At 35.7% G+C, this 16,669-nt stretch overlaps 2 protein-coding genes across 2 annotated transcripts; one reads left to right on the plus strand and one right to left on the minus strand.

The window, feature by feature from the left end:
* Positions 1-371: 371 nt before the first annotated feature.
* On the plus strand, positions 372-13,984 carry LOC133283737 (aconitate hydratase, cytoplasmic-like). Its single transcript, XM_061480643.1, has 20 exons — positions 372-763; positions 1,133-1,237; positions 1,458-1,618; positions 1,725-1,817; positions 7,534-7,719; positions 7,827-7,988; positions 8,250-8,394; positions 8,485-8,627; positions 8,709-8,765; positions 8,868-8,947; positions 9,055-9,130; positions 9,834-10,019; positions 10,191-10,258; positions 10,388-10,506; positions 10,665-10,786; positions 11,689-11,787; positions 11,882-12,361; positions 12,864-12,962; positions 13,062-13,304; positions 13,486-13,984. Exons 1-20 carry the CDS (start codon positions 490-492, stop codon positions 13,552-13,554), a joined length of 2,967 nt encoding a protein of 988 aa, XP_061336627.1. The 5' UTR covers positions 372-489; the 3' UTR covers positions 13,555-13,984.
* Positions 13,985-14,996: 1,012 nt separating this feature from the next.
* On the minus strand, positions 14,997-15,419 carry LOC133283727 (uncharacterized). The gene has a single exon (XM_061480628.1). The coding sequence runs from the start codon at positions 15,417-15,419 to the stop codon at positions 14,997-14,999; it is 423 nt and encodes a 140-aa protein (XP_061336612.1).
* Positions 15,420-16,669: the final 1,250 nt, after the last annotated feature.

A 16,669-nucleotide genomic window follows, 5' to 3' on the forward strand; every position in this document is an offset into this window, starting at 1 on the left:
CTGAGAATAATAAATATCTACTCCTCAGTTTAAGGGGGAGTGTTGTAAATAGTAATGATGTAATCATTTATTAGTAATTACGTAGTCATTTATTTGTATTTATTTAGTCCGTTACTTGTATATTGGGCCAAGCCCATTAGTTCAAAATTAGGTCAAAAAGTCTCTATAATTAGAGACCCCTGTGTACAGATCCAAATACAAACCAATAATATTTCATAACTCTTTTCCAAGTGAATTGCTGAAGCGTACGGACATCCATCCACAGGTGCGGTCGTGTCCGCAGTGGAACGAAACCCAAGCCCAAGACACTGTAGTTTTCTTCTAGAAGGAGCCCTAGTTAAGATTGGTTCTCCACACTCACACACGCCCATTCCGTTCCGTTCCATCCATTTCTCTAGCTGCGAAAAACTGTTACTAGCTTCCTTCACAATCCTTTCACATCACACTTGGCTCTCTCTCACATATGAATGCGTGATCATCACCATCGTCATGGCTTCTTCTGCCTCTTCGCTCCTCAGAGCAACCAGGACCAAACTCTTCTCTCCTTTCTCTTCTTCTCTTTCTAGAACCTTCGCCTACCCTCCCTCTCGTCTTTCTCCTTCCCTTCCACTCTCCCGATCCCTCGGATTCTCCTCCGCCGCCGCCCGCTCCCTCCCCCGCTGGAGCCACCGCGTCGATTGGAGGTCTCCTCTTAGCCTCCGCTCTCAGATCAGAGCCGTCGCTCCCGTCATCGAACGCTTCCACCGCAAGATCGCCACTATGGGTACTTCACACTTCACTCCCACAATCTCGGAGTTCTGTAGCTCTTTCTGTTTTCTGATCTGATTGTTTCAGCTTTCAATGCTTCATTTCTGCTTCGATTTTACTTTTTCTGGTCAAATTTGAATTCCGAATTCGGAATTCCGTTGTTTTTTATTTATCTTGAATCTTCCATTTGATGATCGATAAGGCTAAGAGAATTATTAGCACGTTGTGTATTCTACTTTTGCTATTCAACACCTTAACGGATCGTGAAGTTTGCTTTATATGTCTTAATCGTCTTGGTTTGTATTTGTGACACGTAGTTTAGTTTATAATTTTCGGTGCTGAATTTTGTGTTCTGATTGATCATCTTACGTGTGTGTCGTTGCAGCTAGTGAAAATCCTTTCAAGGGAAACTTGACGAGTCTCCCCAAGCCTGGTGGGGGCGAGTTTGGGAAGTTCTACAGCCTTCCTTCGCTAAACGACTCGAGAATTGGTAATTTGCTAGCTTAGTTTGGCTTAATTCATTTTTTCATGGTTTAAGTCATGTTTTTGTTGTTTTAATTTACTGGAATTTTGTGAAAAATGTGGTATTGGTGATTTCGTTCCATTATCATCTGTCTGATGAAGGACCGGTCTCTCCTCCTTTAGAATACCACATTCTTCTTGCATCTACTTCAGTTACTGATAGTATCAACTCTGTGGGTGCATGACAGATAGGTTACCATACTCTATCAGAATTCTCCTTGAATCTGCTGTTCGTAATTGTGATAATTTCCAAGTTACTAAAGAGGATGTTGAAAAGATTATTGACTGGGAAAGCACTTCTGTAAAGCAAGTTGAGATTCCTTTCAAGCCTGCTCGTGTTCTCCTGCAGGTACCTCATTCCATTCTGGATGCAGCTAAAGAGTTATTATCATGGATGGGTCATATTAAGTAATATGCGTTCTTCTTTCAACCTGATTTTTTCCTCCTTTCTCCAGGATTTTACTGGAGTCCCAGCTGTTGTTGACCTTGCTTGCATGCGTGATGCTATGAATAAGCTTGGCAGTGATTCTAATAAGATCAATCCTCTGGTATACATCATTCTTATCACTGTCCTGTGCTTTTGTTGTCTATGAAGTTATTGATGGTAGTAACCAAAGAGATTTAAATATTTAATTGTGTCATGGAGTTTCATATATACTTTGAACTCATAATTACTTCTATAATAATTATTATTATTTTTATGCACGGTCAGAAAAAAAAGTTTTGAGTTTGATGTATTACTAACTGTCCAACAATAGTGTTCTTTGCTGCTAAAAAAGTTCTGTAATTGATGTGAGACTAGCAGGGTCATAAACAGTATCTGAAAACTATTTGCCTAAATATTTAGCTGTGCTAATTTATTACTAAATTTACTTTTGGGTGAGTTTGCAAAATTAAAAAAATGGGTCACTAGTGTTCAATTTAAAACTTCTTTCTTCAATATTTCCTAATTAAAATTGTTATCTATATCAGATTATACTCAGTATGTTTAAAATTTTATTTTTAACTTGTTCAAGGTCAAATATTGTTTGCTGAATCGTTTTTGAAACTTTAATAAGAAATAGAGACAATGGGAGACTAATACGGAAACACTTATGTTTAAATTGTGTAAGGAAACCACCCATTCTTAGGGTCTATTGTAGGTAGGGGTGGCAATACGTGTCAACCCGACACGACCCGACACGACCCGCGATCGACACGAAGAAAACTTGACATGACACGGACACGACACGTTTTGTAAACGGGTTAAAAAACATGAACCCGGACACGACCCGCTGCGGGTCACGGGTCGACACGACACAACCCGCAAAATTCGAAATTTAAAAAAAAAAAAAGATTTTTTGAAATTAAATACAATAAAAAATTCAAGAAAAAAACAGCTTCTGATTTATGAGATTTTTTGTTCCTTGTATGTAAATGACACAAATATTCTCAATAACTATATTCTCTTATTATCTATTCATTGTGACACAAATATGCACCTAAAGTAAATAATAATAATAATAATAATAATAATAACAATAACAATAATAATAAACTAAAATCAAATAAGAAAAAACATGATGAGTTCAATTTCATGAATTGTCATCTACCTAAAAAAACATCAACATAAAACAAGTTCATGACTAGTGCAAAGTACAAACTCATCAAAATAAAATTATACAATAAATATTCTAAATTAAACACAAATTCCATTAAACACTAGTTTATGAATCAAGTTCATTTTAGGGTTCCTCCACCATCAAGTCCTTCATCAAGTCCTCAGTTAAATCTTCCACACGTACAATTTCACCATCTATTATAAAACAAGTAATAAAAATAATTAGAGCAAAAAATTATATAGCCAAAGATATCATCACAACCATAAATAAGATAAAAATATTACCAATTGCTCCATAGAGCCAATCTCTAGTGCAAATTAAAGCCTCCACTGCATCATGTGAGAGAGAACTTCTATATTGGTCTAGAACTCTTCCCCCAACACTAAAAGCACTTTCAGAAGCAACACTAGAGATGGGTATGGCAAAGATATCTCTGGCCATTGAAGCCACTTGTGGATACCTGTATTGATTACCCTTCCAATATGCTAATACATCTAATTTGAGCTTTGCATCAACCCTTGGCTCCTCTAGGTATAGCTCAAGTTGTGACTTTAGGGGCCCAGTAACAACATTAGAAGACATGAATTCCTAATAAAATTAAACAAAAAAACAAACACAAATTAAGCTAAGTTAAAGTAAAAAGAAAAAAGAAATAAAGCAACAAATAAAATAGAAGGTGATATAATAATACGTCAACTTACACTTAAGACATCATCATCATCAACCTCTGAGAATGAAGCTAAGCTAGGATCAGTGGTTGCACTTGCACCTCCTGTGTGTTGTGTTGAGGAAGATATTGAAGACGGGTCAGGTCCATGCTTTGCATACTCATTAAACAACTTGAACAACTGGCTATTCACCTTTCCACTTTCTTGGATTGCAGAAGTTTCATCAAACAACTTTCCATAACAGAATTCAATAAAATTCATCTTATACCTAGGGTCCAAAACGCATGCTATGGCCAAGACCGTACTATATTGGGACCAATACTTGTTGAATTTATTGAACATCTTTGTAGCCATCTCCCTAATATAATCATCAGCACTATGCAAAGCATTGTGTAATGTCATGTGTGCTTTAAATACCAAGGGAAAATACATATTAGCCGTTGCATACTTAGTGCCAGAGAATATACAAGTAATTTCATAAAAAACCTGAAGAAACCTGTTAATCTTTTCAATCCTTTCCCATTCTTCTATAGATGGACAATGCTTATAGTTAGAATCAGTCAATCTAAGATGAACAAAAGCACGTCTATAATACAAAGCACTGTTAAGCATGATAAATGTTGAATTCCACCTAGTAGGAACATCTTGCCTCAAACCCTTCTTAGAAAAAATCGAACTTTGAGTGACACAGTCAAATTTTTTTTCTTTCCTACCTTGTGAACCCCTCACATATTTAATACTTTCCCTCACTTTTATAATTGAAGTGTCAACCTCTTTCAAACCATCCTGAACAATCAAATTTAGAACATGAGCACAACAACGCAAATGGAAAAATTTTCCAGCACACAAAAGTCCATCATTAAGCATTAATTGACCACTCAAGAACTCAACACATGAATCATTTGCAGATGCATTGTCCAATGTCATTGCAAATATCTTCTTTTCTAAGCCCCATTCTATCAAAAAAGTGTGTATTTTTTCGGCCAAGGAAATTCCATTATGAGGAGGAGGCATATGACTAAAATTCAAAACTCTTTTGTGGATCCCCCAACTACGATCCACAAAATGTGCTGTCAAACAAATAAAACCATCCGTGTTTATAGAAGTCCACAAGTCAGTAGTTAAACTTACCCTACTTGAGTTTCCCCTCAACAAAGCATGCAATCTTTCTTTCTCTTTATGATACATTTTCAGACAGTCAGCCCTCACAGTGTTCTTAGTGATTAGATTTAAATCTCCTCGCAAGAACAGAAGTAAATTCTTGATTCCTGGCAATTCAGCAAACTGAAATGGAAAGTCATGCATAATAATTGCTTGAACCAACAACTCTCTAAATCTATCATAATCAAATCTAGGACAAACAGATACAGTGTTACTAGAAGTAGAAAGCATGCACTGTCCAACATCTCTGCTATCCCTTTTAACACACTTATCTATATGCCTTCTCATGTTACCAGTTCCATGGCTAGAGTCTGATATATATGTCGCTCCACAATGTTTGCACTTGCAGTGGTCTTTCTCACCATCTGTGGACAACCATTAGTGTACTCATTTATCCATATAAAATCATTTAAAGACTTTTTTGTATAACTTGACTAATGGACTTTTTTGTATAACTTGACTAATGGACAACCATTAGTGTACTCATTTCACTCTGAATATAGAATAACTTGACTAAGCAAAAAAGGCAGCTACCGATTTAGACAGAGAGAGGAACCTACCCGGATTAAGCAGAAACCAAACTGATGATTGAGAGCTAGCAGATATCTATGTCTAAAATTAGGTTCTGCAAAAAAAAAAAAAGGTTCAAAACAATGAACATAGAAAACTATGAATACATAAAGGGTATATTGATTCTAGGAGATAAATTTAAACATTTAAATAGTCTTCTGGTTAATATAATGATAATTTTGTGAAGAAACAAGTAGAAGATTCTTTGATATCTATGATTTGTTTTGAATAAATAAATAAACGGTCCATTGTTCTTTGATACGGTTAAGTGTTTGACTGTAATGAAAAAATTTGTATACCATGTCAAATTGCAGAAAGTTTGTAGGTTTCTGAGTATGTGAAGGCATAATAAGGAAAAATTGCATTATTGTTGTAAGCTACACTTATTAGAGAAGGGAAAAATAAGTGCTTGCGTATAAAAAGTAAGATCTACAGATAGGAGACACATTTCGTAGGCCTATTGGTGATGGGGATAAAGTTTTGATAATGCTTATCAATGACAGGTTTTATAGTTGATGCTTTTGGACAAGTTTTTCGCAATATTCAAAGTTTACCTGGCAAATATGTATTTAAGGAAAACACTCTCATTGCTAAGTTTAAGGCTAGAAGCAAATACACAATTTAGTCAAGGCACTCAATGCTAAAGCCTAGAGATAATCATAAAAAAAAAAAAAGTTAGCATGTATTAAGGTAATTTGATTTCTTTACGCATACAAATACACAATGATACGATGACACAAAAAATTCATATAAACTAATATAAGCTCTCTATAAGCATGCTTTTCAACAGAAACCATCATACACAGGTAGCATAAACACAACAGATGCTATCGTAGAAATTAACCAGTGGAGTGAGTATCTAATTAAATGAAAATTTAAATATAAATATTCATAAATAAAATAGAAAAACTAGCGTAGGGTTGGATTAGGTACAAACCTCAGCTTCCGGGGCAGTGAAAGGGTCTTCCCTGCCATCTCCAATTACCTATTCAACCAAACTAACAGATCACCCACAAATCAAAAACAAATCTTCCAAGTTGGAATATTAATCAATAAAATGTTACAGAACAAGAGAAAAGGAAAACTAATTTGAGTTCAAAGAAAATAATAAGTTACAGAAAAAGAGAAAAGGAGCACTCAGAGATGAAAGAAGAAGGACTTACGAGTAGAAGATTCTGATCCAGAACATTAGAGAACTTGAGAGAGGGAGAGATAGGAGGACTGGAGCTGAACGGCGACGCTGTGAGGGGGAGAGAGAGAGGAACGGAGAGAAGAACAGAGAGAGGAACGGAGACTCAGAGAGAGGAACGACGATGCTGTGAAGGGGAGAGAAAGAGAGGAACGGCGGCGAAGGTGTGAGGGGGAGAGAAAGAGAAGAACCGCTGCGGCTGATAATTTCTGATTTAGGAATGGGATGATGAGTCGATGGATGAGACCTAACCCTAAAACCTAGGTAAATGTACTAAATCACCCTTATGCGGGTTGACCCGTGAACCCGCGGGTCAACACGTGACCCGACACGAAACCAAACGTGTCATTTTTTAAGACCCGGACACGGCCCGTCCTAACCCGCGGGTTGACACGACCCGTGATTTTGCGGGTCGGGTCACGGGTCAACCCACGGGTCAATACCTGTATTGCCACCCCTAATTGTAGGAAGGGGTGTAGAGGAATAAAATTCTGGGCAGGGCAAGAAAGTGTGACTGCCTTTTGGTGGGAAAAGTTGTTAGTTACAACAGCTTGGCTTCTAGAGAGGGAAAGAGAGGGGGGTTTTGGGGTGGGGGTGGGGGTGGGGGGTTGAGAGAGGTATCAGAAGATTAGATAGAGAAAACTTGGGAGATACCGGAGCCTCTCGAATGCTCTAGACTATCTTTTCATTTTCCTCTGTGTAACTACAAAAACTAATCTCACATCCATTTGATATCACGATTACAGTTCTATATACACTTTTTATTCCGTTTGTGTTTTGGTTCTTGTTTGGTTCCTATCAGATTGCTAATGACTGTAGGATTTCTCTCTTTCTTTTCGATGAAATTGTGTAGGATTTCTTTTGAACTAATTTTCACTTAAATATGGATCGTATTGAAACTAGTTATTCTAAGTTTGAGTTAATACAAAACATAATTTTTAAACTAATTCTACTGTACCCAGTTATTGTGTTTTGGAGGAGTTTAACAAACAAGCCCCATTAGCCATATTTTCCTTATACGTTATGTACTTATGTTTGCTTAGTACAAGTGTCTCTGAGCAATAGTTGTTGTCAGGTTCCTGTTGATCTTGTGGTTGATCATTCAGTTCAAGTTGATGTAGCAAGGTCAGAGAATGCAGTGCAGGCCAATATGGAGCTTGAGTTCCAGAGAAACAAGGAGAGATTTGCTTTTCTTAAATGGGGGTCAACTGCTTTCCGTAATATGCTTGTTGTTCCTCCTGGTTCTGGTATAGTACATCAGGTAAGTTCAGAAGCACACATTCAAATTGATGTCATGGAATATTTTTTTTTTCATCATTATAAATTTTGGTTGTTGAGTCCGGGGACTTATGATGTCTTGAATGTCAGGTCAATCTTGAATATCTTGGACGGGTTGTTTTCAACAATGAGGGCTTACTCTATCCTGACAGTGTGGTTGGGACTGATTCACATACAACTATGATTGATGGGCTTGGAGTAGCTGGATGGGGTGTTGGGGGTATTGAAGCAGAGGCAGCAATGCTTGGCCAGGTTCATTTACTTCTGAATTCTGATTTATAATGAATGAATGTTGATTATATCCAAAAAATGTAATGAATGTTGATGGTCTATGTAAAGAACCAATTTAACCAAAAAGTTTAAGCTGTTGGGTGAGGTTACATTAATTATTTTATATTTATCTAATAGTCTATTCTTTAGAATTACATGTTTGTATGCTTTATCTCAAATTAAGCACTTGGAATAGTTTAGCTACAGTAGTGATCCTAATGCTATGTGCTATGATAATGACAGCCTATGAGCATGGTGTTACCTGGTGTTGTCGGGTTTAAGTTATCTGGAAAACTTCGCAATGGTGTTACAGCAACTGACTTGGTTCTAACCGTGACACAAATGCTTCGGAAACATGGTGTTGTTGGCAAATTTGTTGAATTTTATGGTAATTAAGTTCTCTTTCATTTCCTCCTTTTTTCAGCTTGTGCTGATGTCTCACAGCTAATTTCCTGTTTTCATGGTTTTTGTTCTATAGGTGATGGTATGGGTAAATTATCATTAGCTGACAGGGCCACTATTGCCAATATGTCTCCTGAATATGGAGCAACCATGGGTTTCTTCCCTGTGGATCATGTTACATTACAATACCTCAAGTTAACTGGACGAAGTGACGAGACTGTGAGTATCACTCATTTATTATTTTACAATGACGTGAAATGCTTTTAAGATTACTTGACCTTCAATTTTGGCTGAATATAGGTGGCGATGATCGAGGCCTATCTCAGAGCAAACAAATTGTTTGTTGACTACAATGAGGTATAATACTGATTCGATATCCTAAACACCCTTCTTTTGAACAACACAATTGTGCGTATATGTTGGGGTTATAGAATGCTAATTTATTATGCATAATTTCAGCCTCAACAAGACAGAGTTTATTCATCCTATCTTGAATTGAACCTTGATGATGTTGAGCCCTGTATCTCGGGACCAAAGAGGTAAGATACTGTGATATTTTACATGTTATCTTGTATATTAATGTGAATTTCAAAATTTCTATTTTATTATCTATGTTATAATTCATACTAAGTGATACTCTTTTCAGACCTCATGATCGGGTGCCTTTGAAAGAAATGAAGGCTGATTGGCATGCATGTCTTGATAACAAAGTGGGGTTTAAGGTTAGTAATTCTGTGATATTCAAATTTTTTCTCATATTTCTGTCTTAAGAAAGGATTTCATAGTTTATTATCATATCTTGCATTAGCTCTCGACCATTTGCTTTAACCAAAAATGCTATTGCCTGCCCATTTGGTTGTTTTTGTGATAAAATGGTAACTGGGTTAAGTTTAGTATCACTTTTAGTTTGTGTTTCTACAGTGACTTTAAAAAAAAATACATAACTGAGATGATAATTTCAATGTAAAGTTGAAATTGTTGCATCTAACACAGATTGGTTTACTGTTTAACTAATTAAATGACTTCGTTTCTTCAAACTTGAACCATCAAATCGCAACATTATGTTGAGGGAAAAGAAATTATCCTTTTGTTTTTTCAACTGGGATCTAAAATTGGTTTGATATTACCTGAAGTCAGTTCTATTTCCTAAAAATAATTCCATCTCTTTCATCTTTCTCACTTTCTATGATCACTGTACCTGGATTCCAAAAAGCATCATTATAAGTAGAGAATGCAAGAAACTAATGCTTTTTCAAATATTAGTCATTCTGATTGTTTCAAGTTGTAGACCTTCAACTTTCAGACACAGTTCCAGTCACAAAACCTGCAGTGATATAGTCATCTGTATTTCATTTACTTTCTGCTTGATGAAACCACTCACAAATATAAGATGGTATACTTCCTAAAGGTTTTCTTTGAATTCAGGGATTTGCTATACCAAAAGAAGCTCAAGGCAAAGTTGCAAAATTTGATTTTCATGGGCAGCCAGCAGAGCTCAAGCATGGTAGTGTTGTGATTGCTGCAATCACAAGCTGTACAAATACATCAAACCCAAGTGTTATGCTTGGAGCTGGTCTTGTTGCAAAAAAGGCTCATCAGCTAGGTTTGCAGGTTAGGCACCAATATAATTATGTCAGAAGCTGTCATTTTACTAGTTTCAACATGATATCGTTACTTTGATATGGTCCACTTTTTGTGCCACTAACAAAGGTGACTTGTTATATTTTGTTTTATGCCGTCCTTTTAATGATAGTAATTGTAGATGTTTTCACTGTTTGCCAGGTCAAGCCTTGGGTAAAAACAAGTCTTGCTCCCGGCTCTGGAGTTGTTACAAAATATCTACTTCAGAGGTATTTCACACTTCTTATTAGAATATTAATTCTCTAATTTGTATTATAATGTCCTCTTTACCTCTTCGGTCTGCACAATTTTGGAAAAATGTAAACTAAATTTGGATTTGTTTTTATTCTTTTGGGTAGTGGCCTGCAAAAGTATCTAAATGAACAGGGCTTCCATATTGTTGGATTTGGCTGTACCACATGCATTGGCAATTCCGGGGATCTGGACGAATCAGTTGCTTCTGCTATCTCAGAAAATGGTAATTGAAATATCATATCAAATGTAATTTGTATAACTGAAGCTGATTTTTGTGCAATTCTCACAATTTTGTCTTCTTTATATCTTTTAGATAACCTCCTAATCTTATTCTGCTTTATATTTGTCATACTGATTTAATTCTTATATGGTCTCATGCAGACATTGTAGCGTCTGCTGTGTTGTCTGGGAATCGTAATTTTGAGGGCCGTGTGCATCCCTTGACAAGAGCTAACTACCTTGCCTCGCCTCCGCTAGTTGTTGCTTATGCTCTTGCTGGCACGGTATGGTTAATTCATATTTCTAATCTGTATATGAAGGGTTTTTGGTTCTTGCTTCTACCAGTTGTTTGGTTTTTATGTCCCAGTAAAGACTGATACTTTTTGGACTCATCCTTAGATTTTTATTAATAATGTCAAGGACTTGGTTGAAAGAAACAAAACTGACAAATGTTAAAATTATTGGAGGCTAATAACCAGCATTGATGTTGTTTGCTAGTTCTTAATGTCCACCGTCTGTATTTGCATGTGTATTCCCCCTTATGCTATATGTAATGTATTTTGACTTAAGCTGAGTCCAAATGCATTGTACATTTCCTTTTTATTTATTTTTTCTCAATTCTCTCTTATCAAACATTGCCTTATTCCCAATTGATTGGATACTTAAATCCAGAAGTCTGGATTTTGTCTTACACGTGATGATAATTGGCTATAAACGTAGGCAGTTTTCATATTTTTATGATATTGGGCAAACCGAAGCAGTGGTAAAGCTGTTCTTTCATGATTGAAAGGTCATGGGTTCAAATTCAAGAAACAGCCTCTTTGCAATTATGCAAGGGTAAGACTGCGTACAAGAATTGCATCCACCCTACACTTGCTAGTCGGGTTAAACGGAAAGTGGTTTTTTAAGAGGCACAATTTAATTCCCCAATTAGTTTGGGATAAAGGTGTTGTTAATGTTGTTGATGTTGATTGAAATTTGAATGTCATGTCGCACACTGATGTTTTGTGAGTGTTCTACTGACTATAAGCTTTCTTTAGCACTTTATTTTAGTTGGTTGGAGGCATTTTTTATTTATATTCTATTGAAAGTAGACGAAATTTAGGGTTTAGAATACATAAAGATAACTTTTCCCCCCTCCTAATGTTGTTAACCAGCATCACTTACCTTTTGGTCAATTTTCCAGGTTGACATTGACTTTGAAAAGGAGCCAATAGGGACAGGGAAGGATGGCAAGAATATCTACTTGAGGGAGATTTGGCCATCCACTGAAGAAATTGCAGAGGTAAATGATGTCTACTTTTCTCATTTTGTGAAATTTTCTCTAGAGATTTGACAATGTGTTCACCAAAATTAATTTTGGTTTACTTGATTCCTAGGCTGTCCAATCCAGTGTATTGCCTGACATGTTCCGAAGTACATATGAAGCTATTACCAAGGGTAACCCTATGTGGAACCAACTACAAGTTCCTGCTGACACCCTGTACTCGTGGGACCCTAACTCAACATATATTCATGAACCTCCATACTTCAAGGACATGACCATGGATCCTCCTGGAGCTCATGGCGTTAAAGATGCCTATTGCCTGCTGAATTTTGGTGACAGTATAACTACTGATCACATTTCTCCTGCTGGAAATATTAACAAGGACAGTCCTGCTGCAAAATACCTTCTGGAGCGTGGGGTGGAACGCAAGGACTTCAATTCTTATGGAAGTCGTCGTGGCAATGATGAGGTGATGGCAAGGGGAACTTTTGCCAACATTCGTCTTGTTAACAAGCTTTTGAATGGAGAAGTTGGCCCCAAGACGGTTCACATTCCTACAGGGGAGAAGCTTTACGTGTTCGATGCAGCACATGTGAGTTATTTGCTAACCAAATATGGCGTGCATTTTATTACTGCTTTTGAACTTCTCAACTGGCAGGCACTGTTTATTCCATATGATATTTTCTGATGTGATCTTTCCTGATTTGCTTCAAAATTTTAAGCTGACAATGCCTCATTGAAGAAAAAAATCTTTGCTAAACTTTCTTTATAATGCTTGTTAGGTTGTTAATTCTTTTGCTTCTGTGTATGTATCAACTATTAGTTTTGCTTTTTCAAAAAGTCAATCCCAAAATTTCCAATTTATTGCAATCATTGCAAGAGATGGAGGGTATAATCATGAATCTAAATCGACTGGGTACATTAGTGCGAAAAGTATAATCGACTGGGTACATTTCCTTTCCCTCCACTCCCGCTCCACAAATAATAAAAGAACTAGTTGATACCTTCGTGCCAGGGGATGGGGATGTGATAAACAGTCATTAGTTTTAGCTCTCTTAAGTTTCTGATCCCCTGGAATTGCTCTCTTATGCCAGAGATACAAGGCTTCTGGGCAGGACACCATTGTGCTAGCTGGAGCTGAATATGGCAGTGGAAGTTCAAGAGATTGGGCAGCCAAGGGTCCCATGCTATTGGTGAGTCCCTCTATATGTTATAGCCTATGATTTGGATATCTTAACATGTTGGGACTAATATTCCTGACGTACTTGATGATGTTTACATTTTTTTGACAGGGAGTGAAAGCTGTGATAGCTAAAAGTTTCGAGAGAATTCATCGCAGTAATTTGGTAGGAATGGGTATCATTCCTCTTTGCTTCAAAGCTGGTGAGGATGCTGACACATTGGGATTGACTGGTCATGAACGTTATACCATTGACCTCCCAAGTAAAATCAGCGAGATAAGGCCTGGCCAAGATGTCACTGTCAAAACTGATACTGGAAAATCTTTCACCTGCACAGTTCGCTTTGACACTGAGGTAATTTTTAAGCTTTTCCTTGATTCATATATATATATATATATATTTGAAGGATGCAATTATAAATCCAAATGTGGTCTTTTATTGGGGTTAGCTAGGGGTTGAGCCATTTATTCAACGATTAGAAAACTTGCCTTATATCTTCCCTGTGGGTTAATCCCTAACACCCTTGTATTTTCAGGTGGAACTTGCTTACTTTAACCATGGAGGCATACTTCCATATGTCATCAGGAACCTCATTAAGCAGTGAAGTCAATGTTGATAGGAAATATTAAATGCCGTGGCCACTGCGCTTGCGCCTTTCAAGTGGGAATAAAATGTGAGAGCAATGAGAATAAATTTCCAGTTAATAGGAAAGGATCCCTTCTCAAGGGAGGCAATTTTTTTTGACACTAACAGGTGTTTATATTAGGCCTGTAAACATCGGGTACATTGATTATTGGTTTCTGATTTCTGTGCGATCTGTGTGCCCATTGAACAATGGGAACAATAGTATTTTTGTACAAGTTAATGTTGATCCCTGCCTATGGCCGGGGGCATCGGCTAAAACTGCTGTGTAAGGTAGTGAATATTCTTTTGACCAATATCGCCGACGCTTCCTGAAAAAGTCACACGAGGACAACATTGTACTTATAATCATCATGTTCTTATACGCAATATTTCTAAACTACGTGGAATGATAGACTAAACTATAGTGAAATAGTTTATACTAATTTTTTCAGGTTGAAATTTAATGCTAAATTCTACTGTTTCTGACCAAATAAACCTTGAGCAATTGTCCATGTTGTTACCAATGCAGTAACATCTTGACCAAATACGCGCACTACCAAAATTTTATTGAATCATTATTTTTTTTTTTGTCATGTACCAAATGGTGGCTTGATTAATGTAGTTTTGGTTTTGAACTTATTATTGGGCAATTTTGAAGTCGATCTCACTAGACCAACGACTTGGTTATTGAAAAATTATTTTCACCATTTAATATTCAAACTTACTAGTACTCGGTCTCACTACCAAAATATTAAAAAAAAAAAAAAACTTAGCTACCAAAGAGGCAGGATCTCCACTATACATTACATGTAAACGAAGATAACTTCACCAAGAAAAATTTCATTCGATGAGCTGCAGAAAGAGTGAACGTATGTTTGCGGAGCGTAAAATCTAAAACAAACACATGCTAAATTTTCATCAAACCAACAAGTTTATAAAATTAAGAACAAACATATTGTGGACACCGCTTGCCTCGTTAATGCTACTAACATAGACATAAGGACACACTTTTCTTTCCAATATCATCATCGTCCGTAGAGAATATAGCAAACAGTTCTTCGAAATCGCGAGAAAGTTACATTCATGATTTACTTCGCAGTTTTGGAGCATTATTGAAGAGATTGTCATCATTGGGCAAGATCATTAAACATGTTTTTGTTGTCTGATTTGCAGCGAAAATAAATATTTAATCGTGAGCCGTAAATGACATAATCGATCTAATTAATATATCTTAATACCTCATCCAAAGAAAAGGAGTCTTTCATTGAGAACATAGAAACATTCCATACGACCATACCCACAAAAAACCACAAGCTCCAGACTTAATTCATATGGAATTCAATACATACATCCTACATCAAAATAAAAAAGAAAAAATATTGTCATTATTTACAGATAGGATCCATTATAACAACAAACTAGCTACTTCATTGAGCAATCCTCTGGAATGCTTTCTAAAGCTGGCCTCCAAGAATTTATGCTCCCATCATTTTCTTCAATCTGAGACAATGTTTTCTCTCTCAACTTCATATCGCTTAGTAATTGGCCCAATGAAGTGAGCTGAGCATCATTTACATTCTTATAACTTAACATCCTTTTCAACTCTTCCTTAGTCACCACCAATCTAATCCTTACAGGGTCACTTGTAGAATTACTAGCACTTCCTTCACCACCTCTATCATCTTGAATTTTAAACCTCACCTTCTTCTTCATGCTGTCTTCTCGCCGTGCCGTTTCCAACTTGGAGGATGAAGAAGATGTCTTTATCTTCTCGACTTTCTTACCTTCATTGTCATGATCTTGATCTTGTGCTGATATTTGGTTGTTTCTAAGGCACTTCCACATGTTAGCAATGAAGCATTTAACTCAAGAAAACCAACATAGGGAGGAGAAAGAGTGTATCCAAAGTGAAATATTAATACAGAGAAAGCACATGGAATATCCGGTTGTTACGCCGGGTATTCATTCAAAAATCAAAACAAAGAAGGTGGATTCTTTTGCTTGAGACCGACACCACCATGAATTATGCTTTTAGATACCTTTTTGTTTTATACTGTGTGAATATTTTACTAGTATAGCTGTCTGTTAGCCTGTTAGCTTTAGCACTTATCGTTTTGTTTTGAATTTTTTTTTGAGGAAGAAGTTCAAAAAAAATTCTTATTGGTATTGTTTTGAATCATTTACACTTCCATATTTTTTTTTTAATCACTTAACTTGTGTGGTTTTTTTCTATTTACACCTCTCTTTAACATTATTAGAAAATTAACTAAACATATCTATTCTACTCTTCTTAGAAGAAGAGAATAAAGTGATAATAAAAATAGTAAAAAAATCAAATGTGTGTAAATAAAAAATGTATAAAAAAAGAAATAAAAAGAAATCACAATTATGAATTTCCATTTTATTTTTGCTTTTATTTTTTTTCTATTTTTTTTTGTCATTGGTCTATTTATTATTTTTATTTAGATATGTTTGATTTTTTTATATCACTATTTTATTCTCTTTTCTCTATTTGATTTTTTTTACAAAAATCTTTAATAGATGGGGCGGCAAAAGATAAAAAAAAAAATATACAAAAAAATAGATCAAAAAATGAAAAAAAATAAAAACAGAAAAAAGACCAAATATTTAAATAAAAAAGAACAAAATAGATCTAGGACAAAAAATAAATAAAATAAAACTAAATATATTGGAAGCTTGATTTCTTTTTATTCTATTTTTATTTTTTTTTTATTTTTTATCTTAATTTTTTCTTCTAATTTTTTTGTCTTTAGTACGTTTTTTTTAATTCGGACTATTTTCATTTTTTTTATTTTAATATTTGTTTGTCACTGTTGTGATTTTTAACAGATTTGGTCTTATTTTTTTTCTATTATTTTTTGGATAAATCACATATATCCTTCATGGGAGGGCAATCGTGTTTAGAGTGGATTCAACATTAAAGCTTTAAATCCCCGTAAAGATAGTACTTGGGAGGATCGAACACATATTCTCACCATCATCTGCTCAGTTTTCATACGTCAACTGAGCTACCATCATTTTGTTTCTTCTATTTTTTTGTTATTATCCTATTTTTTATACATTTATTTTCTTTA

Source organism: Gastrolobium bilobum, unplaced genomic scaffold (assembly GCF_033153095.1).
Source record: "Gastrolobium bilobum isolate Gb01-03AN ecotype WA unplaced genomic scaffold, APGP_CSIRO_Gbil_v1 utg1608, whole genome shotgun sequence".
In the NCBI taxonomy this organism is placed as follows: domain Eukaryota; kingdom Viridiplantae; phylum Streptophyta; class Magnoliopsida; order Fabales; family Fabaceae; genus Gastrolobium; species Gastrolobium bilobum.